The sequence below is a fragment of the Eschrichtius robustus genome, chromosome 20 (genome assembly GCF_028021215.1).
Source record: "Eschrichtius robustus isolate mEscRob2 chromosome 20, mEscRob2.pri, whole genome shotgun sequence".
Taxonomy (NCBI): domain Eukaryota; kingdom Metazoa; phylum Chordata; class Mammalia; order Artiodactyla; family Eschrichtiidae; genus Eschrichtius; species Eschrichtius robustus.
Window position 1 is genome coordinate 63,149,812 of NC_090843.1, and position 27,078 is coordinate 63,176,889.

Sequence of the window (27,078 nt, forward strand, 5' to 3'; positions counted from 1 at the left end):
GGGGGCATGGGGAGAGGGCCCAGGAGGCCAGCTCGGAGGTGGAATGTTATGTTGAGGATGGGTCTTCAGCTCACTGGAAGATTTTTGGGGCAGCAGAGCCTCCCATACTGAAGAAATTCAGACGTGACATGAATTATGCATTTGAATCATATGAATGTATTTTTGAGGAAAAGGAAATGATTCGGTCTTTCCAAGGCAGAGAAAGCAAGAAAATGTATAGATGGTTTTCTGGGGTGATCAACACCCAGCCCCACTGGATGGTTTCCATGAGGCTCTTGGAATTCCAGGACAAGCATGTGTCCCCATGGTGCTCAGGAGAAGGGACAGGCCACGCCTCCTCACTTGTGACAGAACCCACACACCCCTCTTCCCTGTTGCCTCTCTGGCTGACTTGAATGACTGTCCCACAGGGCTTTGGGGGAAAGAGAGCCCTTCTTCTCAGGTCCCAGCTGGGCTCCGGATGCCGGTAAGAAACAGATGGCCACAGACTGCAGGCAGGGCCGCCTGCCTCCTCCTCTGGTCCCTAGTTCTGCTGGGGGTCGGGGAGAACCCCGTCATTCCTCTGGGCGGGGGGACTTCTGAGCGAGCAGAGGAAGCCAGGGGAGAAAGATGCCCGTGGCCCCCACTCCCTGGGGCTGACCCTGGCCGCTGTCTCAGAATCCGGGGCAAGTTGAGAGAAGCACGCTGGGCTCCCGGTCGCCAGCATCCCCAGAGCGGTTTAATTCTAGTCCCATCATTCACCGTGGAGGAACTCAGTTAAGCTTGGGAGCCTCCCATGTTAGCTTATAGAAGCGGTGGCATTTACTGATCCATCCCGGCTTAGAACTGCATTTCCCTTAGATCCGGGGGCTACTTCTGTTTAGAAGAAACAGATCCGAGAGGCTGAGGGGTGAGCTCAGGAGAGCCCGGCTAAGGGCTCCCGGTTAGGGGGCTGCCAGTGTGAGCGGGGGTGGGCCCTGTGCACTGGCCCTGTCTCTCCCCATCTGTCCCCTCTGGTGGAATGTTCTGTCACTCACATTGTTAGGGTTGTTCTCTTCCAGTCCCAGCTGGAAACAGAAGTACGGAACAGGCTCGTGGCTTTTTTGTGTTCTGTTAAAGGAGCATTTGCCAGGGAGAAACGTGTGCCAGCTTCTTCGAGACTTAAGCTTGCATTCATTTTGAGGCCTCTGATCAAAGCCACCTCATCTTACCCCAGATGGTGTCTTTGGGAGATGTTGGTTGGGGGGGATGGGAAGTGCAAGGGCATGGCACCTATGGGTGTGAGTCCTCTGTGGTTGCTCAGCCCCCAGCTGTGTTGGGGGATGGCTCCCAGGAGCTGGAGCTGTGGACCCAGCACTAGTGGACCCAGCGGTCTGGGCTGCAGGTAAAGATGCTCCCCACCTGACTGCACCATTCGGGTTCAGCGGTGTGCTTGGGTTAGTCAGTCCCCCTTATTTTTATTGCACGTGACCTCCGTAGAGAATTTTCCAGCTGCTGGTTGCTTGTCAGTTACATTCTAATTTAGATTTGATGCTGTTTTGTCTTCATAGTAAAATCCTTTGTCTTTTCTGTACTCAGTGGAGTCTATCAAGAGGACAACCTGGGGGAAACAGACATTATGGACACCCCTGGGGATTGTGTCCATTGGAAACCAGCAGCGAGGACAGAGGACTGGGGACGAATCCAGTTGATTTCACTCAGCTCGTGGTGTCCCTGGACTACAATGGCCACTGATGTCAGTTTTGCTTCTTATAGTTACATATTGATTTTGTCAATTAATTGAGCAGCTACTCTGTGCCAGGCTCTGGGGATGCAGAGATTTATTCATTTCACGATTATTATTGAGTGCCTATTTTATGAACACTGATCCTGCCCTCCTGACACTTACATTCTACTAGGGAGATGGGCAGGAGACTGATACACAAACAAACTAATAAAAATAGAAGGTCTCTTGCAGTGATAAGAACCACGAAGAGAAATAAAACAGAGAGAGGGGATGGAGAGTTGTGGGAGAGAAGATGATGGGAGAAAAGGGCTATTTTAGGCCTTTTTAAAGAGGTGATGTTGGGTAGAGACCGGAAGGAAGAGAAAGGGCATCTGGGGGCCCTGGGGATGGGATCACGTCCCTGTGAGAAGTCACTGTGATCAGAGATCGAAGAAAGAGGGCCGGTTAGGGGCAGAGAAGAAGCTCTCTGTGTTCTTAGTGTGTTCTCATTGTAAAGGGGTGCCAGTTGGGGGTTCCATAAATGAGGGCGGAGACAGGGCCTGGACTACACCATGGATATTGACTACAGAGCTCGTGAGTGAAGTCGGGGGTTGAGATGGCTAAATACAGTCGTGCGGTGCGTGATATAGGCAAAAAGAGAAGGATGCTCAAGGCAAAGAAATATTGCAGAGGAAGGGGTGATTAAATCTGTCGAAGTGGGGAAGGATCTTTCCTGGAAAGGCTTCAGAGAAGAGGTAACGCAGAGCAAGGTTTTGACGGATGAATAGGAGTTTGTGTACAGACCAAGTGAGGAAGGGGGAGTCTTCTTGGCAGAAGGAACACATGCGAAAAGCCAAGGAGGTTTATGTGAAAAAGTGTCATGGACGCAGGGAAGGACCAGCAGGGGAGAAAGGAAGGCGAGTGGGACAGCGTCAGGGGGACTGAGGGCTTTGGTGAGTGAGCCTTTAACATCATGACTTCAAAGGGTAACTAGTACGGTTCATTATGCATCTTTCCTCTCTCTCTCAAGCATCTCAACTTGGAAGCGGGATTTACAAAGTGCCACTGAATAGTGTGAAATAGGAATTGCTTTTGCTGGTGATCAGAGAATATGCCCCACCCCCCAGAAAAATAGGCAAAGGCTGGGATCCTCTTGGGATGTGCTCGGGGACCCACATCCTCTAAGCTGGGTGCTTTTTGCTTGCCTGGATGGAGCCCGTCATTAGGGTAGAGCCCAATGCCGTGTAATTAGAAATTCCACTTCTCAGCTCGAGGACCTGCCCAGCAACAGCCCCTCGGATGCTGGGTTCCAACAATCTTAGAAGCTGCTCGGGGCCTGGCTGCCACAGCCAAATGCCAAACCTGGTAATTACAAGGTAGCTTTGCAAGCACACACCTGTTCTGAAGGTGCAGGTAGGGCCTGCTGCACCCTCACTGGAGCGTATGCCTCTGCACAGACCATCCCCAGGGATGCTGGGTGCACATGTGTGTTTATCCCCTGCCCCCATTCTCTCTCTTCACCCTCCCCCTTCCTTTCTTTCTAATCTGAACATTTCTTACTCTGTCTCTTTCTGAATGCCACATTTCTGACCATTTTGTCGCATGAGGCCACCTCTTCGGCTGTTTTACTAGGAGTGACCCCAGTGAACTGTACTTTTCTCTGAAAGCCAGAACCAGGAAAGTCTCACCCCTTTGGCTGTGTTGTGCTTCTTATCGTTCAGAAGAGACATTGCACAGAAGGACCCAGCTTGGAGGATGGAAGGCTGCTGCTTGGCGGGGTGGGGTTTGGTGGTGGAGTTTTTCCCAAGGATCGCTCATCAGATATTTTCCACTTGACATTCCTGGTTTATAGCCAGGCTAATTTAATTTCCAGCTGACAGGCGACTCCCCGCATGATGGTAATCTCAAATAGTTAATGGGCTAGAACAGGAGGCAGCCTATTGAGTTGATTCTTGGGGGCTCTGCTCGGTGGCTCCCCAAGACTAATTTATCAGCCTGTTTTTCTTGGTTGGAGTGGATTGTTCAGCCTGGCACAGCTTTTGTGTCTCACTGCTTCTAAAGATGGATTGAGTCGTGACTTCTACCCTCGGGACATTTAGAACCAGCTCGCTTTGCCTTCTACACACTTGGTTTGTTTAAAGGGGAGAAGGAGGGCAGAGCGGGTATAGACTCAGGTCAGCTCCTCTGTCCGAGATACCTGAAAACACCTTGTGAGAAATTCTGATTCTTTCCCTGGCCCCAGCAGGGTGGGTAGCAAAGCCTTTTGGGCGAGCCGTATAGAGCCGCCCTGGTCTTGTGATGTTGGTCCTAGGATTGGAGGGCGAGTGCTTTTCCTCCTGCAGGACACTGGACTTTGGAGAGATTTCTTTACGAGACAAATACTGTGGAAAAAAACCAGGGCTAAAGCATGCGATACAGAATAGGAAGAGTGACAGAGGAATTAGGGCTGTGCCTGGGGAAGGCTCGTCTGATGATTTTCAGTTTTGTGATCATTTGTTTCGGTTGGGTTGGGTGAAAAATGAACTCCTAAAATAAAGGCAAAAGGGAAGAAGTGCAGGGAACCAGTGAGACATTTAGCTTTCACTTTCTAAATTATTCTCTCTCTCCATATGTATATGTTTATTCCATTATAATTTTTACCCTTATAATTCCCCATTTATTTTTTTATTGTCTGAAAAAGAGGGGAGATGGACGCCTCTTTAGAAAGGGGGTAGGTGATAATAGATGGGTCAGATGGGTCTGGGGAGACGGTTACTGTATTTGAGCGTGTTAATCCTAGACGTCCTTAGAACTGCTGAGAACTGGGATGAACGTGATACTCGGAGTTGAACCTGCTGAAGCCCGAGTCCCTGCTTTGCCGTGGCTGGATCCTTGGAGCAACTCCATCTAACCTCCCTCAGCCTCACTCTCCTGGCTCTAAAGTGGAGCAAACACCCCTCGGAGAGCCTGGGTCCCCAGTCTTTTCTGGTGGATAAAGTGCCGCGCGCGGGTCTTAGAGTTGACCTCGTAACGGCCAAGGAAGAGAGAGACGCGTGTTCTGATCACAAGGAGGCCTAGTCATTCTTGCCTGGAGGCAGACTGGCTTTCCTGTTGAGCATCCCAGTGGGCAGTGTCTTTGTGGCTTTACAGGACCACGTGCAGACCACTGTCATGCCAGCTCATCATATCGATGTCACTAAAACACAGAGGCGTATCCCATTTGGAGGTAGTTCAGGCAAAGCACTGGGGGGTGAGCGAAGCTTGGGGGTCCTAACTGTGATGCTGACCTCACAGGTGGATGGAGAACACGTGTCCACCGTGCTGAGTACACTGACCACCTAACCACACCACCTCGTCCGGGCTTCTGATGGTCGAGCAGCTGGCTGGCGGCTGGCGCATTGCTGGTGAGCCATCCCGGGGCTCTCTACCTGGGCCCGTGGACGGCCCCCGCGGGTCTGTAATCCCCCTGAACCTGGGTCCTGAGGCTCATATGCACGTCGCACACGTGCACTCTAGCACCCAGCCCTTTTCCCAAATTCTCTGTAACCCCTAAGAGTGGAAGCGCCCCGCTCTGAGGGCACAGCTCTGGGACTTGCAGCCTGTCAGTGAGGGTAACATTCTGTCATGATCATTAACAAGCCCCATTTCTGTTCTGAGTAAGAGGAAAGCCCTCTCTCTTCAGAGGAAGCGGAGCCCCAGGAAAGGGGGTCCTTCCTTGGACAGACCCTGTCTTGTAAAGAAATCTCTTAGAATTCCAGATTCATGGAGACAGCTTAAGGAGATGCAGTATATATACAGTGGAATATTACTCAGCCATAAAGAAGAATGAAATTCTGCCATTTGCAGCAACATGGATGGACCTAGAGGGCGCTATGCTGAGTGAAATAAGTCAGAGAGAGAAAGACAAATACTTACGGTATCATTTATATGTGGAATCTAAAAAATAAACTAGTGAATATAACAAAACAGAAGCAGACTCACAGACACAGAGAACAAACTAGTGGTTCCCAGTGGGGGGGGGAGGGGCAAGATAGGAGAAGGGGATGAAGAGGTACAAGCTACTATGTATAAAATAATCTACAAGGATACACTGTACCACACAGGGAATCTAGCCAATATTTTATAATAACTTTAAGGGGAGTATAATCTATGAAAATACTAAATCGTGATGTTGTACACCTATAGCTTATAATATTATAAATCAACTATACTTCCATTTAAAAAAAAAAAAAAAGAATAAAAGAAGATGGTTGGGGCATCAGCTCTGGGCACCTTTATACAGTGGATTGATTCCACGCCTCTTTTTGTTACCTGGTCATCCTACCTGCTTCCACGTGAGAAGTTAATCGAAGTGCACTCAGCCAGCCCAGGGAAACAATGTCCTTGGAGGGGTTGAGGGGTTGATTAATTTCCCAAACGTGCTAATGGGGCAGCCGAGAGGGTGTCTCTTGTTCTCTCCTTTAGCGGGTGTTTGCTCACGGGCTTAGTGCTGCGTGTTCCCAGCCCCGGATTTGGAAGTGGATTCATTTGGGAAAGTAGCAGCTTAAAAGTCTTTTATTTGGTTTTGTGGGTGAATGGAGAACAGCGCTGAGCATCTCAGGGAGAGGCAGCCATTGTTCGCGGCCCCCGGCCTCCGGCTGGCCTCCCAGGAAGGCTCCTACCCCACCCCAGGCTGGCCTGCCTGGACCCAGAAAACCTGTTCTAGCTTAGAAACTGGGGTGATGCTCACCTTCTCTCCATTTCTGCTTCTTACATACGGACACAAAAACCTAAACCCTCGTTTGTTTATAACATTTCTGGGATGAACACCGACCTTATATTCTGATTCTCACCCTGAACACTGTGTGGGAAGCTACAGTTTCCGTGGGTGAACTCAGAACGCAGAAGGACCCCGCCCTCAGTACATCTTGCTTAAAAACTGAAGGTCTTTCCTCGTCTCTAACCTGCTACCAGCTTTTCTTTTTTCCTTCCATCTGCGTGTCTTCGAATCAGCCGTTCTGTCGTTTTCACCCCAACACCGCTTTCCCACTCAGATCTGCGGAACTGCATTTATTGTGTATCTGCCCTTCTTGAACACATACTCCAGGTGGCTTTTGAATGATACCGAAAGGGCCACAAACACATAAAATGTGAGAGTAAGACAGGAGAATCGATAGTTGGGCCATAAAATGGAGCCAGGAACTGGCCTAAGAAATGTCTCTCAAATGACAGTGGACATGACCCTCAGCTCCATGGCAGCCTTCACAGACAGACAAACCTCAGGTACACAAATCACTCAAACAAGCTGTTTGCTCAAAAGAAAGCATGACTGTTCTGGAACTAAGTTGGGGAGGGAGTTATATAAAGAGGATGCTGGGGGGTAAGAGCCACTGGCGTGGATAGCACTTTTATTTTATTTTTTTAATTTATTTTACTGAAGTATAGTTGATGTACAGTGTTGTGTTAATTTCTGCGGTATAGCAAAGTGACTCAGTTATACATATCTATATGTTCTTTTTCATATTCTTTTCCATTATGGTTTATCACAGGATATTGAATATAGTTCCCTGTTCTCTACAGTAGGACCTTGTTGTTTATCCATCCTATATATAATAGTTTGCATCTGCTAACCCCAAACTCCCACTCCATCCCTCCCCACCCCCTCCCCCTTGGCAACCACAAGTCTGTTCTCTATGTCTGTGAGTCTGTTTCTGTTTCGTAGATAAGTTCATTTGTGTCATATTTCCGATTCCACAGATTAGTGATGTCATATGGGATTTGTCTTTCTGCCTTACTTCACTTAGTACGATCATCTCTAGGTCCATCCATGTTGCTGCAAATGACTTTTTTTATGGCTGAGTCCATTGTCTATTATGCACCACATCTTCTTTTGGATAGCACTCTTATAAAAAGCACATGGCTAATCCAGCCTTTTTGGTAAAGGGTAGTTTTCTAAAAGCAAAAGGTAAAATCAGGACTCCCATCCAGTTATAATGTTAAGGATTATATTTCTTTAATGATCACGTGAAGGATTTTATTTTACTTATTATTGGGTTGGCCAAAAAGTTGGTTCGGGTTTTTCCATATGATGTTACAGAAAAAACAGAATGAACTTTTTGGCCAGCCCAATATTAATGAGAACCAGACAGATGTTACCATTGGTCCAAAGGAGAAGTCAAAAGAACTTAAGTTTCCTTGACATAAAGGAGCATTGAGATGAATTACAAATAGGTGGAAACTGGCTTTTTCCATGTAGTGGGAGGTGGAGAAGGAAACCCACAGAAGTTCCACCAGAAAGCACTTATATGCATGCCTATGGTCAAGACTTACATTGCCTTGCTATGTTGTTGCCTATAATTTACAGAGTTGCAAAACATCTCGAGGGCAATAAAAAGGCTAGCTCCAGATAACACACGGCACAGTTTTCCGCTGGAGATATCCAGTAATCTCTTCTGCCTATTCCAAATTTCTTTACATCTTCTTGTGTCAGTCCTCAGTAGCCTCGTGGAATTTATCATCAGCTAAAAGCCCAGATCTGTTTAAAATATGCTGCTGGGAAGCACAGTCTCCCCCACTCCTGATACGTCTTGAAGCCACTCACCTCCCACGTTTGATGTGGCTTCTCATGGCCTCTGAGATCAAACCCAAATTCTGTCTGGCATTTGTTCGTTTATTCGTTTACCCTTCATTCATCTAAGAGCCATGTATTTTGGCCACAGTGCAAATAAGGCAGAGCCCAATCCTCAGCCCCCTCGAAGTCTATAAGAGCAGCTAGAGAAAGGTTATGCTAATGTTCGTGTGTGTGCGCGCACGCACGCATATGTGTATTTGCAGGGAGGGTGGTGGTCCTAAGAGGGGAGCAGAATTGCTAGCCCAGCCTGGGGAAGGAATGAGTGCTATAGGAACGTACTAGAAGGAGGAGGGCTCTGCTTGCCCATGGATGGGGTGAAGGGTGAAAAAGGAAGGTAGGGGACATAGCGTGTCCTTGGGGGAAAGCGGGGAGACACCTGGGCAGGGAGCTTGAACGTCATGTTCAACATCCTGAGAAGCTGTGAAGGTTTCTAGATTTGGCTTTTGGGAAGATGTCGGGGAAGCAGGGGTGGAGGGCTGAGCAGAGTGGAAAGGGGACCACTCCAGCCTGCTTTCCAATCTTTCTTGCCTTATTTCTCACCATTCCACAAACAAACAAACAAACTTCAGTCCAAGCCCAATGTTTCAATCACTGTCTTATGTTCCTGCACTCGGGTATCTTTTGTTCTTGATGTCTTCACTTCCACCTGTCCTTGGGACCAGCTCAAGGAAGCTTTAGATGTCCCAAAGGACATGACCTCTGGGTGCTTCCTTTCCACATTTCAATGCAATATGTACTGGCAAAATTCCTGGATGTGGAATTTCTCTCCAAATACACAGTAAGCCCCTGGAGGGCAAGAATCATCCCCGTGAATGATAGCTACGTGCCATTTCACTGATTCCTTAACCATCCATGAGAGAGACTACGTCCACATTCCTGGTCTGTTTGCTTTTTGAGACCCAGGGGGGAGACATTTGGGGTATCTCACCCCACCATCATTTGATGAATGCAAATGAATTTTAATAATTTAAGCAAAATAATAAGTAGAATGACAATGAATAGACATCAGCTCACTAGAGCCTTTTTTTTTTTTTTTTTTTACCGTTGTTAACAGCGACCACTTGTCATTTTGAGAGAAGGTGGTTTATTACCGGCCCCCAGAGGTGGTGCATCCAAAGTTCGAAAGTGAGAGGCGCTCATGGCTGGCTTCTGTCCCACAGGTGAAATAAGGAACTTGTTCTCTGCTGTAGCTTAGCACTCACGGTCAAAACCTTCTTTATGCGTATGGCCTCGTAATGTAATTGTGTCACGTAATATAGTGGGTAGGATAATACATAAATGTTGCTCTAGAATTAACTACTTTGAGCATTGGGATCCTGAGATGGTCACCACTTTCAAACCTGGCCCACATGGTAATTTATTATCCCAGGTCACCCCCAATTCTCTTTACATAGTTGCATTGTGACCTCTAGTCATTAGCTTTAAGCACTGCTAGTTCATTTCCTTTCATTCATTCATTTATGTGTTCATTCATTCATTTATGTGTTCATTCATTCATTTATGTGTTCATTCTTCATTCATTTATGTGTTCATTCAGCAGATTATTTTCCAGTGCTTCCTATGCTGGGTGTTTTGCGGGGTTTTGTTCTTGTATTTCTTTTGAAGATAAAAATCCTTACAATTCACCGTCCATATAAATACAAAACAAAACATGGCGGGCCATAAGATTCAACCAAACATTTAGATCTTAGAAATCGTCATTAGGGCTTAAAAATAGTTACAGGGTTAGTTTTTCACTGGGGCTAATGCGGGGTAAAAGGCTAATCTTGCTTGTAATTCTTAGCAGCCCTCTCACTAACCATTTGGTTATTTGATCTCCCTGGCGCTTACAGTTTTGTTCCCTTGTGCGAGTTGTGGAGCTGGGGGAGGGAGCGCTTTGTCTCAAGCACAGAAGAATCGCTGGAAATTTTAAGACTCACCGTCTATCAGGAAGTTCTCGTAGAATTTGAACAATCTTGATGAGACGCGCTCAAGTAATACAGAACACTTGAGCAGAGCTTCAGCCTCCAAGACTTGCCATCTGTCCTATCTTTGGACGTGAAACACACAAGCAAGTTGGACTTTATATAGTAATCTGTTACAGATGCACTGAGTTTTTATAAAAAATGGTGACAGTGATAATGAAAACTGGCTCTGGAAAGCTTCCGTACTTCACAAGCTGAGAATCCCCAAAAGGGTAGGAGAGAGGGCACTTTGATGGGTGTCTTTATTTTATTTTTTTTATAAATTTATTTACTTATTATTTATTTATTTTGGCTGCATTGGGTCTTCGTTGCTGCACACGGGCTTTCTCTAGTTGTGGCGGGCGTGGGCTACTCTTCCTTGCGGTGCGCGGGCTTCTCATTGCGGTGGCTTCTCTTGTTGCGGCTCGCGGGCTCTAGGCGCATGGGCTTCAGTAGTTGTGGCACACGGGCTTAGTTGCTACGCGGCACGTGGGATCTTCCCGGACCAGGGCTTGAACCTGTGTCCCCTGCATTGGGAGGCGGATTCTTTTTTTTTTTAATTTTAATTATTTATTTATGGCTGTGTTGGGTCTTCGTTTCTGTGCGAGGGCTTTCTCTAGTTGTGGCAAGCGGGGGCCACTCTTCATCGCGGTGCGCGGGCCTCTCACTATCACGGTCTCTCTTGTTGCGGAGCACAGGCTCCAGACGCGCAGGCTCAGTAATTGTGGTTCACGGGCCTAGTTGCTCCGCGGCATGTGGGATCTTCCCAGACCAGGGCTCGAACCCGTGACCCCTGCACTGGCAGGCAGATTCTCAACCACTGCGCCACCAGGGAAGCCGGGAGGCGGATTCTGAACCACTCTGCCACCGGGGAAGTCCTGATGGGTGTCTTCAGAGTTTCCATCGGCCTTGCCATGTCACTTCCTTTCTCTAGACACCTTCCGCTCAGCTTCAAGCACTAGGTCAGACCAACTGGGAAGAAGTAATTGCTGCTGATTATCGGCGTGCAAATAAGAAACTGCAGGGTTTTCTTTGTCAGCAGTGTCTCCAGGTTTATACACTCCCAAGGATGTTCTCTAGAAAGTACCTCTTTTCTTCTCTAAAATGTTCTCGAGCTATTTAAAGCCTGTGATAAGGGAAGTTTATTTGCTCTCATTTCCCTTCACTTTAGCTTAACTCAAACTTACGTCTGGGGTTTTTATTGACCTAATTTACTTTATACTTTATATCAACTTTTCAACTGATAACCATAAAGTGGAGTTCTGTTTGTAAAGTAGAAGGGGAGCAGGGAGAGGGATGGAGCAATTGTCTTGGACTTAAGTCGAGGATTGACTGGGATTTCTCTCTCATCCCAAACTCCTACTGTCCCTGCAGTCAGGAGGCAGGAAGGTAATGAATTCTATCAACTCTTCATTCTGTGGATCTGGTTTCAGCAGTTGGGTTGTTTCTTTTCATCAGCCAGAGATGGACCCCTGCCCCTAAACGGGCTGTTTTACTTCATGTAAACCTCATTCTCTGCCATGGAAAGAAAGTAAGAAAGAGAGAGAGAGAGAGAGAAGGAGGAAGGAAGGAAGGAGAGAAGGAAAGAGGGAAAGAGAGAAGGACAGAAGGAAAGAAAGAGAGAAAGAAGGAAGGAAATGAAGAAAGAGAGAGAGAGAAAGAAAGAACCTTCCAAAGTAGGATGTGTTCATATGAAAGACTGCCTCATTTCCTGCTCCTCTTTGGCTTGAATCATCACATCCGTTCAGTGATGTCAACCCAAGAAGGGGAGTTTGGTTTTTCTTGGTCTCCAAGGTCCTACCAGGGATCTAAGAAGGAAGGTCCAAACATGGGATCTTTCCTAGCACAAATGAAGAATTTCAGGAAACGGAGACTTTTTCAAATATTTGTTTTACAGGAGACTTTGAATTTAAGAACCAATGAGGAGTTTCTTTTTCCCTTAACAATATTTCCCTAGAAATAGCCCTACTATCTAGAGCCATAAGTCAAAGGAGATAATAAAGAGGGGACATAAGTGGGGTTCATTCCACCTTACCCATAGGAAGGGTTTTGCTGCTTTAAGGACTTATTCACATATGAACTACATTTGAGTCTCATTTTTTTTCTTTAAAGCAGGACAAATATCTCCATTTTACAAATGCAGAGAGACAGCTCAGAGATGTTAGGCAACTTGCATGAAGACACATAGCCTGACCTTGAACCCTACTTTCCTTTCTATTCCACCAGACACCAGGTTGCCTAACGAGTGAGTGCCTAGTTTTAGGATACCCTTGACATTGACTTCCACCTGAATTGCACTCTTGGGGTTGATCTGTACCCCCAAGGTGCACTTTGAAGTACACTTTGTACCAATTCAATCATCAAATATTTATGTAGGTTCTCCTTTACCAACTTGTGCCAACCTATGGCTGGCTGGAGGAAGAGGAGGTGGCATGAGGGTGGGGTGGGAGAGATGGAAATTGTAAGGGTCCCCCTATAGAATTTTAGAGCTTAAGAACACCCTTTTAAACCAATCCATTATTTTTTAAAAATATTTATTTTGTTTATTATTTTTTATTTTTTGGCTGCGTCGGGTCTTAGTTGTGATATGCAGGCTCTTTTGTTGTGGCGTGCGGGCGTCTCTCTAGTTGCAGGCTCCAGAACGCGTGGGCTCTGCAGTTTGCGGCACTCGGGCTCTCTAGTTGAGGCGTGAGAGCTCAGTAGTTGTGGCAGGTGGGCTCAGTTGCCCCGCGGCATGTGGGATCTTAGTTCCCCGACCAGGGATCGAACCCGTGTCCCCTGCATTGGAAGGCGGATTCTTTACCACTGCACCACCAGGGAAGTCCCCCAATCCATTAATTTTTATACACAGGAAACTGAGCCCAAAGCTTTGCGTGCCTCGTCCAAGGTCTTAGGCTCTTGTCGGTGGCAGGGCAGGAACCAGAGCCCAGGGCTTCGTGTGCCCAGTGCCCACTGGGCTTTCGCTGGGCCAGGAAGTCCCCTCCCCTTGCCCTGGGAGAAGCGGGGGGCGGGGGGCGGCGCTTCCCTGGTGGGGAAGTGACTTTCGTCCACGCTGTGTTGAGGGGCGGTGTGGAATGGCTCAGAAGCTCTGGAGTAAGGGCCTGTTTACAAACAGTTGCACCTCGTTGCCAAGGGCACAGGGTAGGCAGCCTTTCTTGGGATGAAGCAGGGAGCCGGGAGAGGATTTACCTGAGCCTGTGACACATACCAGCCCGTGTAACAGCCTGAGGGCTGGCCCTTTGTTGCCTGGCAGGTAACCCAGGCAGAGCTGGGGCTCCCAGCGCCCCAGGGAAAAGGAGCCGGTTCCAGACGGGAAGCCCGCACGGATCAGAGTTCATCCCTGATGAGCAGGTCAGGTCTACACAGGGAAGAATCTGCCAAAGCAGGAAAGAGCAGAACTGCTTCGGCGGCAGCCGTTCCGCCTCTGCCTCTGGTGCCCTACTCTCCCCTTTCTGGGTCCTCTGCTCTGCCCTGCCTCTGCCCAATGGCACGGCTGATTTTACTTTCTAGGGAGTGTGCTTCCCAGAGAACCTTTTTTCTTTCTTTCTATTGATGAAAAAAGTTTTTTTTCTTTTTCTTTTTTTTTTTTTTTCAGGAAACGGGACACAGATTACTCTGATTTCACATGATTTGTGCCCGCACACAGTGAGGTCCAATAAACACGAGCAACGCCCCACGGAGCGCAGACACAAAAGGCTATTAGCTTTTAATTGAAACCCTCCCTCCACCCCCCCATCCCCCCAGCCCCTTCCAGGAACAGGAACTCAGGCCTTTGTGAAGCAGGGTCTATAACAGAGGATTCTGCCAAAATGAAAGGAATCTTGAGTTGACCCAGAGGAGTGAGATGCTCTTTTGAGCCCCGCCCCCTTATGGCATTCAAAGGCTTTTCATTTTCTGGGCAGTATTGAAATTCTAGGACAATGGAGGCCAAATCCTTGCAGTGGGGTTGGGGGCTGGGAGGGGAGAAAGGAGAGAGGGTTGGCCGAGGAGGGGACCCGGGGGGAGTCCATCCTTTGTTATTTTTCTTCTTTCCTACCCATTACCTTAAAAAAAGAAAAAAAGAAAGAAAGTAAAAAGACCCAGTAAACTTTATAATGAATAATGACATCACTTCCGGAGCCCAACTGCTCCGGGGACCAGAGAGACGCGGAGCGCAACAGACTATTTACAATTTCATTTTAAATTATTTGAAACCCTCCCAGAGGAGTTCTTTGATATGCAAACATCTCGCCCAAATGGAGATAATTATTTATGGAGATGTGGCCCTTTGAAGGGGAGCTCCGATCTGGTGGGCTCAGAGACTTCCTACAAAGGAAGAAGGTTCCAGATAAGAAGGGGCTGAACTGATCCCCATCTTCCTCCCTCCCCCACCCCCCACTCCTCCCCTGGGAAGAAAACTGCTTTAAAGAAGAAACTTCCCAGGGTTACAACTTACAGCTCGAGTTACAGGTCTCAGGAGCCGCCGGTGTCTCCTTGTCCACAGTCAAGTTTACAGGAAGAGTTCCTTTCTCATCCCTGGGTGTCTCATCTTTCTGTCGGGATGGAAGCTACAAGCCTGGACCTTTGTCTTTGCACCCCCTCCCCCTGAAGTCCACTGTAATTTATAAGGTCACAAGGTAGAAAGGCATCTCCCCGGGGAAGAGTTTGGGGTGCATGTTCAGGGCTGGTAGATGGGCCTTCAGAAAAGGTGACAGCCGTGTGGCATCGGCGGTATCGTGGTGAGCACAGCCGCCTTCAGAAAAGGTGACACCAGCTTCCCGCACACTTGTCACTGCAGAAACCCCTCTGATTAGGACTCTAATGACCCTGGGGACTCCAGAGCGCCCGCTAGCTTCTGGGGACGTGTGCCCTCTCCTCGCCCCCGAACCTGCCAGTGTCTGCCACCTTCAGGACTGTCCACAGCTTTGCAGTTTGCTCCTTGGCAATGTCCCCTCCCTGTGACCCCCCAGCTGCCCTTCTGCCCTTTTCAAGTTAGCCGGCTGAGTGCTTCCCCGGCCTCTGTGATGGGGAGATTGAGGCACTCAGCTAACCTCAGCCTAACTGCCTTCCCTGGGGACCAGGCAGGGTGGGCCAGGCCTCTGGAGGAGGAAAGGATGAGGGAGGGGCTTGGGCAGCCGAGCAGTCAGATCCCAGTAACCCAAGGGCGTCCTTTCATAAAAGAAGACTTGTTATTTTTTGTTCGTTTTCTGAGTTTTTCTGGCATGTACTTTCAAGGCAGGAAGTTGGCTGTTTAGTCCCTGATCTTGCCTGTCACAGGTTAAGATGTGCTACCTTTGACAGCCCTCAGTGTTTCCTGGGAGGAAAGGGTTTTCTTTTTTCCTGAGTGGTCACAGGTGACGAAGGCACAGGTGCCGCGATCCCAGCATCCCAGGGAGAGCCCTCGACTGGAGCCGCAGAGGAAGGTGAGGGTTAGGAAAGGGTCCCCATGAGCATGCTGCACCTGCGTTGAGGCCCGGGCTGAGGGTGCGAGGGTGTGCGACCCCATTCTTCCCAAGGAGGAAACCAGCCTTCACAGACAGGAAGCCAAGGAGAGATGGGATCTCAGGGTTGTTCGGGGTTGCTGCCTTTTTTTTTTTTTTAAAGCAGATTTTATTTATTTATTTTTTTAGAGCAGTTTTAGGGTCACAGCAAAATCAAGCAGAAAGCGCAGAGTTCCAGAAACCGAGCACCGGCGCATGAATTTGGGGTTCAACCACATTCCCATAGGCCTCCTGCTCCCCCCGAAGCACAGCCTTCCCCCATCAGAGTGGTCCACTGGTTACGATGAGCTTACACTGACACATCAGTCATCATCGCCCCAAGTCCATAGTGTACAGCAGGGCCCACCCTTGGAGATGTCGGTTCTGCGGGCTTGACAAACGCATAATGACACGTATCCGTCATGACGGTATCACTCGGTATTTTCACCGCCCTAAAAATCTTCTGTGCTCTACCTGTTCAGCCCCACCTCTCCCTGCATCTCTGGTGGTCCCAGTGTTTTTGAGTTTTGCTGCTGATACTTGCGGGTTTATCAGCTGCTCAAAAAAAAAGGGGGGGCATCCTTATTCCCCACGTGGATTTCGGACTGTGGACGTTTATTTATTTAGTTGTTTCCAGGGTGGGGAGGAGAGGTGTAACCTTCCTAGAAATCCTGATTCTTCTGTGTGTAAAGGTTTCTCCTGGCTGCTCTGTTGCTTTTTGAATTCTCAGGGGCTGGACGTGGGCTTTGGGAACAGCTAAAAGTGATGCGGCATTTCGGCTTCCTGGCCGGTTACCAACCTGACACCACAGTGGGATTGTCCTCAGAGCAGTTTATCAGAATGCGACCTCCTCTTCGGTGCTAATTCACAGACCAGGACGCTGAGGCCTGGAAAGGCAGGAATGTGGCCAGGGTTGTTCACCTTCGTGAAAACTTGTAGCTTCTTTTTTTTTTTTTTAAAGCAACAGTAAATAGATCTGTGATGTCAAAATGTCTAAGTCTCTTTTCAATCAAGATTCAATCAAGATTTTCCTCCCAACGGTATCCAAACAAGGATTTGGGCAGCCTCGGGCTATTTGTAAGGGGATTTGCCTTGTGGAAGGAGTTTGCTTTAAGCTCTTCGTTGGAAAGGGGCAGCACAAGGGAAAGATTTGGGAGTGACAGAACTGGTCTGGATCTTGATCGTGGTGCTGGTTGTTAAAGATTTCTATGTATGTGTCCGAAGTCATGGAACTGGACACCAAGAATGATTATTTACTGTATGTAACTTAAAAAGTAGATTTTTAGAATTAAGAAAAAAGATTGCTGTTGGAGGTCAGGAAACGTGTGGGTATTTTTTTTTATTGGGATAGAGTTGATTCACGACATTGTGTTAGTTTCCGGTTACAGCACAGTGACTCGCTTATACATCTATCTATATCTATCTATCTATATTCTTTTTCAGATTCTTTTCCCTTATAGGTTATTACAAAATATTGAGTAGAGTTCCCTGTGCTCTGCACTAGGTCCTTGTTGGTTATCTATTTTACTTATAATAGTGTGCATATGTGGGGTATTTCTGTAACCAAGCGAGAGGTCATTCTCCCCCCAAGGAGAGGGAAACAGGGGGCCGGATGTTTCCCTGACTCTTCCTAGTTTTCCTCAATCCAAGGGGGAGATGGGCCCACCCCAAACCAATGTGGCTTGCAGCTTGTCCTCTCTCTGAAGTTCAAGTTCATTCACTTCCATCATCTGCTTTGTGTCAGCGTCTTGGCATCTGTTCGGCTGTAGTGCGTTGGGTTACACCCATTTCAATAACCTTCCTCTTTATTGTTGTGTAATTGGCCAGTTCAAACAATAAGTTCACTTGCTGGACCCTGGGAGGAGGCGTGCCATCTGAAGAAAGAAAAGAAGCAGAAAAAGAAAATTAGGGCAACCTTTGCTACTGGAGAACATCAGAATTATAAGGCTTTTAGAACTTCTCTGGTTCATTCAAAGTTCCTACGCATTTAGGCCCGAAGGTTTGTTTTTAAGAGTCTGTTTTCCAGCAGTAACACATCGGAGCCCCATCAAGACTTGGGATGATCAGCTGTAAAGGATGGGCTTCTGCAAAGCCCGTGACAGTCAGTCCCCTGTGGGAGGCTGACTCCACGGGTCACCTCTCAGCCGCTCCTGAGTCTGGCGAAGCCCCGTACAGGTCAGCGCGGACCTGGGGCTGAGATTCTAAATCCTCACACCTGACTCTGGACACCCTCCGTGTCAACCTGCCACAAGATTAGGAAAGAGGAAAATGGCCCAGTGGTCGTTTTGACATCAACTCATCTTAGTTTCATTGGAGTTTTTAAAAATAAAGAGAACTTAGTTTTGTTTTAAGCCCTGAGTTTGGCAAAAGCATAAATCAGATAATTTGGGACTTGTACTATTCTTCACCTGTTTGTTTTTTTTCTTTCTTCTGTTTATGTTGATATTATCTAACTTTGGACGAGGAAGGAGGTAGATGCATCTTTTAGTCTCTTATGCACACGAGTAGAGACAACCTTACGTTTCTTCTACTTCCTTCAGTTTGCCTCATTTTGTTTTACTGGGAGCCCAATTTGTGTTCGATAATTAACTCTGTAGTGTGTATGTGCGTGGTGTGTGTGTGTGTGTGTGTATCTATGTGTACGCACACATGCATGTCTTTAGGGGCAATAAACATCCTTTTCTTTATTTGCATTGAACCTGACTGTATTTTGTTTGTTCTGTTTGTTACATTCCTTCTCTGTGGTTTGTAGATCCCGGGGGCGTCACCGTCACTCACTCTGGGGCGTGGTCTGCTTTCAGCGGGGAGGGTACAACTCCGAGTTCTCTAGACTTCACTCCAGGCCTTTGACTCAAATCATGCCTTGGATTAGCGGAACAACTTTTGTTCTGTTCACAGTATTGTTTTCTCGATTTTTTTTCACCATGGGGGTCTCTGTCCCCACCCAGCACCCCCAGTAGGTGCACATGGCATCAGCAGAATAAGTGGCTGAAGTGCACGGCAGCTGCCACGTCCACAGGTGCCCCAGGGGACGATTTCCGGTCTGGCTGCAGGTTGGCGTCATTGGAGAGACTCCCGTGATGGGACCCCACCCACACGGGCCTGATTCGGTGGGTCTGGGGCTGGGCCCAGGCGTCCAATTCCTGGCACCCTTGGCATCCAGCGTGAATCTGGCCGCCACAGAGAGGCACATCACTCTCCTGTGAATTTCATGAAACACGTTGAAAGCCTGAAACGCCCCCTGCAAACCCACCAGTTTCCCAAGTTCCTGCTCCGTGGCCCAGCTCTTAGAGGGCCCTGGTGCTCCCGGAAGGTCACCGGGCTGGTCATCCCCAGGCCTGAATGTCGTGAGGGTCACCCGACACCTCTGCTCAGTATCTCCTCGGCTTGTCCCGAGGGCAGCTTCTGGTGGGTGTGAGCATGCGTCTTCTTGAGACTTGCACCCCACTGTCTTCACAAGCACCCATGGGGGACGTGCCAGGTGTTGAAGAGGTGTCCCTTCCCGCCCGCGTGGTGGAAGAGGGGAGGAGGGGGCTGGGGGACGGCGCTGGCAGAAGGAGCTGCTGCCACCGTCCTGACCTCGCAGCCCCGTCCTGACCTCCCAGCCCCTTCCCATGCAGTTATCCGCGGGCGTGTGTTACCCTGAGATATCCATTGTTTCGAAATCTGACTGATCTTTGAACAATCATGATGGTAGGCGTGTGATTCTGGCTCTGGAATACCTATTATTAAGATGCTAATCTCTGAATGAGAAGAAGAAACACAGGTTATCTCTTTAGAGAGAGGACAGGTGTGTGGCTCTTTGTAAATTTCATCACAGTAAGAAAAACAAAGAAGGCTGGGGCGGCGGTTGTGATGAGGGGCGTTGGTTGTGATGAGGGGCGTCGGTTGTGATGAGGGGCGTTGGTTGTGATGAGGGGCGTCGGTTGTGATGAGGGGCGTTGGTTGTGATGAGGGGCGTCGGTTGTGATGAGGGGCGTCAGAGGACCTGACTCTGGGTCTCAGCTCTCGGCCTGGAGGCCGGGACCCTCCCCGTCAGCCCCAGCTCCTTCCTCAGTAAGTTGGGGCCTGGCAATGCCTCCTCAAAGGCTTGTGCGAGGGATTAGATCAGATGGTGTGTGTGAGAGTTCCTCTGGGAGCCCCAGAGCGCCGCATAATTATTAGCTGTGACTGTCAGTTTGGGAAACTGGCTTTCCTGGTGAGCTGCTCAGTTAAGCTGCAGCCTCCCTGCTGGCTCAGGAGACCAGCCTGGGGCTGGAGCCGCCTCTGGAGGGATGGGCGTGCAGGGTCCACGTGCGGGGGTCACCCTCGGCCACGTCCTGTCTTCTCCGAGCCACTGCTCTGCTCCGAGAGGTCCTGAGTGTTGGGACAGGAGAGCCCGGCCAGTGAAGGGCGGGGAGGCGGAAGCTGGGCCCGAGAAGTGAATGGTAAGGGCTTTGCTCTGGGACTAGGTGGCGGGCGTGGGAGAAGAGCTGATAAGGCGAGAAAGGGGACTTGCCTGTAACCGCCCGGAAGGTTCTGCCAGGAGCTCTCCGCACACTTCTTGGGCCGTGCTGTGTTCCCCGCTGGATGGACCCACAGGGCTGTGCTGGGGAGATGCCCAGCTCTGTCTGAGCCCAGGGCCTGGGTAGGGGAGGAAAAATAATTTTCCCTCCACCCTTCTAGAGCTGAGACCCCTCACTCCCTGTAATAAAAGACAGTCAACACAAGAAGAACAAACAAGTTTAAGACAGGCAACACAAGAAGAACAAACAAGTTTAATAACATGTGTACCTCCTGTGTATGTGGGAGATACCCAGGAAACCTGAGCAGCTCTTAGAAATGGCCCAAGCCGCCATCTTAAACGCCATCTCCAGCTGAAGACAAAACAAGATTTTGAAGCGGGGAGACCAGTTCTGGGAGGTGGTAGGGAAAAGCCCAGTAGATAAGGGTACAGTTGTTAGGCAGATTTAACTCCGGATACGGGTTTCTAGAGATGTACCTGTTCTTCTCTTCCTGGTACACAGAGGAAGACACTCTTACATTTCCCTTATACATGTACATTTCTCTTACTAAAGGGTAACTTTCACTGGTTTTCAGAGCTCTTCTACGTCTGCTGTTTCTTAAAAATAATCAGCCTAAAATAACCCTCATGCCAAAGAGACATATTTCGGGTGGCGTATTCGGCTCCCTTCCCCCCCCGCCACGGAAGTGCCCCCGGAAACCGGCAGAAGGGGTTCGGAAGGCACCTGCTGAAATGATGGAGAACCCCGTGGTGCACTCACCCACCAGCTCCTCGGCGTCTGCACCAAGCACACCCCGAGGAGAGTGACCGTGGAGCCTGCGGTGGTCGGGGGCTGAGGCTTGGTGTCAGCAATTTCCCCGGCTGTTATTTGATAATCAGAGGAAGTCTGAGTGCTTTCTGACATATGTGTGCAAACTCTGGACCATCCTGGGGAGGCGGGGTCCCTTGGGGCTGGTACCCCAGGATGGCGAGGGTGACCGGTGGGTGGTCCAACCCAAGAATCTGCCCACGGCTCAGGGATCCTTTGTTTATGGCCGAGGGGGCTGTGCCTTTGGACCGGAGGACGGTGAGAATTTCCCATCCTTTTCTGCTAGTCCTGGTACGCGCTTTCTTATTTGGCCATTTTGTCCCATGACCACCAGGCCCTTGTTTTAGGACGCTGAGGGGACGCAGGCTGCAAAAGTTCAGAGATGGTTCTGGAGCCCAGGTAGGCTGAGAGCCACATCCGCTGTCCCTGCAGCTTTGCCGCTCCCGGGGGCTGTCCCCATGGCCCCTCTGTGGGGTAGATCCAAGGGAGTGACCAGTCTCCGTGTGCAGACCTTGCTTCCTTACACCCTTTCCCGGACGCTGTCAACAGAAGGGAATTGACAGCATTTCCTTGGCACCCAGGCTTGGTCACAAGGAGTGTCACAGGCCTCCCAGGAACCCTGGGGGGTGGGCATCATCCTTTATCTCACGGATCAAATGAGAAAACTGAGGCATGGACAGGTGAGGGGCACATCCCTCAATCAAGGGGGTGCTGAGACTCAGACCGGAGGCTGGACTTCGGCGCCCACGCCAGGTCAGACGGACCCTCTGAAGACAGACCCCAAACCCACTGCATCTGCCCTGGCCCTGGAGAACTTGGCGGGTTGGGTTTCCTTCAGTCATAGCGGTATAGCACTTGGATGCTGAATATTAAACCCTTTCTTGTAGACTCAGTCTAGGTGCAAATGGCTGAACACTGGAAACAGCTCGGACTTGAGCAAACTCGACCTGCTTTTTGAGTGAAATGCAAAATAAGTTGAGAGCCGGGCCCCTCTTTAATCCTTCATCACATTAGCCTGATGACATGGCTATGTTCGTCTAAGTGGTTAATGGGCAAAGTGGGTCAATCCAGCTTTAGCTTAAGCCGGGGGCAGCTGCAGGGCTGCAAGGCAGTCCTTCGGGGAGAAGCCTGCTTCCTCTAACTTGCTATGAAGGAGGAACCCGTTGCCCTTTCTGCCGCTTGCAATAGCGTTTATATCGTCATTTCTATAAATGTCTCCCTAGAGGGATTTTGGTCTCAGTAGATTAGGGATGGCTTGAAGCTGGAGGTTCAGAATGTCCTACTGAGAGGTAAATATTTGGTCAAAAATGATGTGGAAATTGTCTTTTTTCCAATTCCTGGGCCCAGGTTGGAATCAATCAGAAATCTCTATCCCATAGCAAATGGAAGATTGTACATCTGTGACCACTACTTAGTGTCCGATTAGGTAACACATCTCCTTCTGATGTACACACACCAACGTGTACACACGCATGCTCAGCGTGGTCCTACTGTGTGCTGTAAACTGTGTACTGAACACGGTCATAATGATCATAATAATGGATTAGTAGCCGCAGCTAGTGAGTATCGAATATGTAACGTATGCCAGGCAGGTTCAAAGCATATCGTGATCATTAATTGTCTTAATCCTCATTAAACTCCCATAAGGTTGGTATTATCATCTTTATTCTTACAGCTGAGGAGAGAGGGCCAGAAAGTAAGTTGCTGAAAATGAGACAGCTTATAAGTGACCGAGCTGGGATTTGAACCCAAGCGGTCTGATGTCCAAGCCCACGGTGCTTAAATGTTAAGCTAAATGCTTCCATTTTACAAACCCCGCAACAACCGAATGCAGTGGGTGGAAATCATTCCCGTTTCACATATTCGGATGCTGAAACTCAGGGAGCAAATCAGGTGCAGTCTTACATCATTGATTCCTGTGATTTTTAGTGCTAATCACCACACAGAACTGCTTTTTGGTCCAAATATCATGTCCTATCTTTCCTGTAGGTTATAGCAGTTTTGCCTACATAGTTATGTTTAAATTATGCTAAGACAGATATCATACAAGTCTCCCTGCCTATGCCAGGCACTTTTCTAAGCTGTTGAGGTATATTAATACGCTTAATCATCACAACAACCGTAGGAGGTCGGTAGTATTATTATTTCCCATTAAGTGCATCCACGAGGAACCAGGGGTGCACAGCCTTGCGTCTGTGCGACTTCTCCGCGATCACGGTCACACGTCTATTAAGTGGAGCGGTCGGTACCTCAACTCAGGCTCCGGGTCTGTAAGACCCCACCCCCCCCCACCCCTCTCCCGGGAAGGAGCTCGCGGTGGCCATCAGGGGAAGGCAGGCGCTCAGTCTTCAGGCTCTAACGTGCCTTTCTGCTCCGCCCAGGGACCTGATGCCGAGGACCCTGGAGGGGCAGATCACCATGGAGAAGACGCCCAGCTACTTCGTGACGCGCGAGGCGCCCGCGCGCATCTCGGCCATGTCCAAGGACACCAAGCTCCTGGTGGTGGTGCGGGACCCGGTGACCAGGGCCGTCTCGGACTACACGCAGACGCTGTCCAAGCGGCCCGACATCCCCAGCTTCGAGAGCCTGGCCTTCAGGAACCGGACGGCGGGCCTCGTGGACCGGGCGTGGAGCGCCATCCAGATCGGCCTGTACGCCGAGCACCTGGAGCGCTGGCTGCGCCACTTCCCCGCCCGGCAGCTGCTCTTCGTGAGCGGCGAGCGGCTGGTGCGCGACCCGGCCGGCGAGCTGGGCCGCGTGCAGGACTTCCTGGGCCTCAAGCGCATCATCTCCGACAAGCACTTCTACTTCAACCAGACCAAGGGCTTCCCCTGCCTCAAGAAGGCCGAGGGCAGCGGCCGCCCTCACTGCCTGGGCAAGACCAAGGGCAGACCCCACCCCGAGATCGACGGCCAGGTCCTGCGGCGGCTGCGCGACTTCTACCGGCCCTTCAACCGCAAGTTCTACCAGATGACGGGCCACGACTTCGGCTGGGACTGATCAGACCCTCCCGCCCCCACCCCCCGCCTCCCCTACCCGGGGCTTAGGAAATATTGAGAGAGATTATATGTATGTAAAATGTACAGAAATCTATTTTATAATAATTTATTTTTAATTCATAAGCAATTAATTCACTAAGCTGCCTAGCCATGCTCTTTAGAGAGTCACATAATCTGTTAACATTCCAAAGTGTTTCTAATATTTTCTTCTTGTCTTCACAATGGATGGTGCTTCCTTTTTTTTTTTTCTTTCTTTCTTTCTACCCATTGTATTTAAAAAGAAGAAAAGCACAACTTGAGATTTTTGTTGTTACGGGTATGCAGCCTTCGATCGCTGTCTGGATGCACTTGCCCACCTCCTCATATGGAAGCTTCCATCTCCCTTCCTGCCTGGGCATCTCTGGGAGCTCTGGGCCGCCAGACCTTCACACAGCAGCTTTCTCGCTGATGTGCTGACACATCCAAGGGCGTAGACTCCAAACCACAGCGCTCGGTTTTCCCCCCAAGTCCGCTCAGCACACAGGGGAATCACTACCTTGGCAGGAACCTCCACGTCCTTTTAGAGTCTGCCTGTCAGGGCCCTTGACTTTACCTTTTGATTCTGAAGGATGCCCCTGCCTCATCTTCTGCCCCATCCCTGGTTCAATAACCGGCTTGAAGTGTATGCAAATATCAGTCCCCACTTCTGCAGGTCCCGTGTGTGAGATGCTCGGCTGCTGCTTTAGAAATAAAGACGATCCCTTCTAATTTGCATGCGAGTGCATCGTGTTCCGTTCTCCAGGCAGACGGTTCTGCTTTGACACACCAAAGAATCCCCTAGGCCAGCAGAGCCACCGGATCGAACCAAGGGTGCCGGGTGTCGAGACCTGCAGGGGTCAGGTTCATCCCACGCCATCTGAGTCTACCAAGGTGCCACTAGGTGCGGAGCCAGCCCCTGTTTGGTGTCTGGAACTCCCCTCCCTGGAATTCCTAGCTCATCTCAGACAACACGCTCTGTAGCCAACAGCCAAACAGCGAGAACCAGGAGAGGCTCTTGTAAAAAGGGACTGGGAACGCTGGCCCGTGTTGCCTGCAAGCGCTCGAGCCTGTGCCGCTGTCCCTTGTTTTAGGCAGGCCCTGGCAGAAGGGGTGCCAGCACTGTGGCTGCTGGCGCAGAATGCCCTCCCCTACCTCTCCGTGGAGGGGGCAGAGGAGGGGTCATTTGTGATGACCAGCTAGTGGCAGTTGGGTAACCGTATAGCAATATCAAAGAACTGTCATTTGTGTTCTACTTTCACTAAGGAACATATGGGAAGATATTGTCAAAATGGTTGGGTTGTGATATTTACAAAGGACACTTTGGTATGTTCTATGGGATAACTCGCTCGCCAGTGAAACAAAACACTCGTCTTTAAGGGATGTCTTACTGATAATCTGGTCTGTCTTTGCCCACAAGTTTTAGCCCCGACGTAGCTAGTTAGCGCTTAGCTGCAAAGCTAAGGTGTAGAAGGATGGGCACGGGGACGTGGAGGCGGGAGCTCTGTGCATTCCTGAGATGCTGTGTGCATTTCATAGCTTTGTTACTGCCTCTACCAAGCCGTGTAGAACCTGCACTTAGGGGAACGCCCATAATCATGGCATGGCTCTTCCCTCTTGCTGCTTGGGTGTCAAAGACATCTTCATGAGGGTGCTAATTGATCGTGCATTTCTCCAATCAGAAGGTTCATTAGAAATAAAACTGGGAACACCTCTTTTCCGTTACAGCATAACATCGCTCAAAGTCAAAGCCAGCCCACATCTGCCACCCGATCCGGCCCTGTCCGCTTTCTGTGCACCCCCGTGCTCTGACATTGTGTGTGATGTCAACTTGCAAAAAAAGTTCAGAGAAGCGTTTGCCACAAAGCAGCGGGGAAATGCACATGAACTTTTCCCTCCCCTCCAGGTCCCTGCTTGTCTTTCTAAACTGGACCATTTTCGATTAAGTTGTTTATTCCCTGCCTTAAAACTGAAACAGGAAATCCTCAGAGAGAAGGAGGGTCACTTAGTCATGAACACTGAAGTGAGTCAAGATTCTATTCTGGGTCAAATCCTTGAATCCAAACAGATGTCGATAATTAGCACTGAAGGACTAGAGCGAGTTTTTCTGTGGAAGACAAACAAATCAGACTTCCTGTGCATCTCTTCCGAGGAGTCTGACGGCTTACGGTTCCTGACGGCTCCTGACTCAGCGTCGGCCCCAAGGTTACACCCCCATCGCGTGATACTTATTACAGGGCACATGTGTCTTCCTCCTGGAGAAGTTGGGCGATACATAAAATTAGGCCTTGACTTTCTTCCTGTTCTAGCCATCTGCACGACCACCGACTTAACCTTTTAGCTGCTAGAAGACAAACACCATTTCTGGTTTGGCAATTTGTCCTAACACGTTTTGGGTTTCTTCCGGATTACAGGAAAAGCTCTGATATTCATGGGGTACTTTATTCCGCTCAGTTTGTTTAAAAACAAACAAAAAGGTTAACAAAAAACTTGGAGGTTGTTATTGTTCCTGTCGAGCCCATGCTGTCTTTGAGGTGTTCGTACTTGGTAAGTGGTACCTGGAAGGGTGTTTAGGTGTAGTGACTGCATCATAAACGTTTAATTGGAAGACGAAGGAAGAGAAGTTGTCTTCTTCATGGGATCCTCCTATGAAGTCATTTTGAGTGACAGGTACATTATAGGCCTTTGGAGAAACACAGTTTCAGATCCTACCAGGATATTTTCATGAGAAAGGAAAATGGAAGGTTCCGCTAAACTAGAAACACATGGTGTCTAAAATGCTGACATGGAAGTCAGTGTCCTTTTTCTTTTTAGTTGATCAAGAAAGATGGTCAGTAAAACTTCAAGGTGTGGTTAGATTTTTTTTTTCAGTTTTGTAACATTAATTTATGACTGAGTTTCATTCAGCCGAGTAATCTGGAATACTGCAAATTCTAGCAGTGTGTCCTCTATAACCTGGATGTTAGAATAACCAATATGTACAAAAAGGAAAAAAAATTAAATCAAATATTTTGTCCTATGTATAACACAAATTAATTTTACACAGAGAAAGATGTTTCTAGGAAAATGAAATTCTG

General features: G+C 49.0%; 1 protein-coding gene across 1 annotated transcript in view; it reads left to right on the plus strand.

The window, feature by feature from the left end:
- Window positions 1–26,849, plus strand: part of LOC137755270 (heparan sulfate glucosamine 3-O-sulfotransferase 3B1) — a 41,338-nt gene extending 14,489 nt beyond the window's left edge. Inside the window, exon 2 of the mRNA XM_068531347.1 lies at window positions 23,369–26,849. Coding sequence (XP_068387448.1) covers window positions 23,369–23,987 — 619 coding nt within the window. The 3' untranslated portion in view covers window positions 23,988–26,849. The remainder of the gene's footprint in view (window positions 1–23,368) is intronic.
- The last annotated feature ends 229 nt before the right edge of the window (window positions 26,850–27,078 follow it).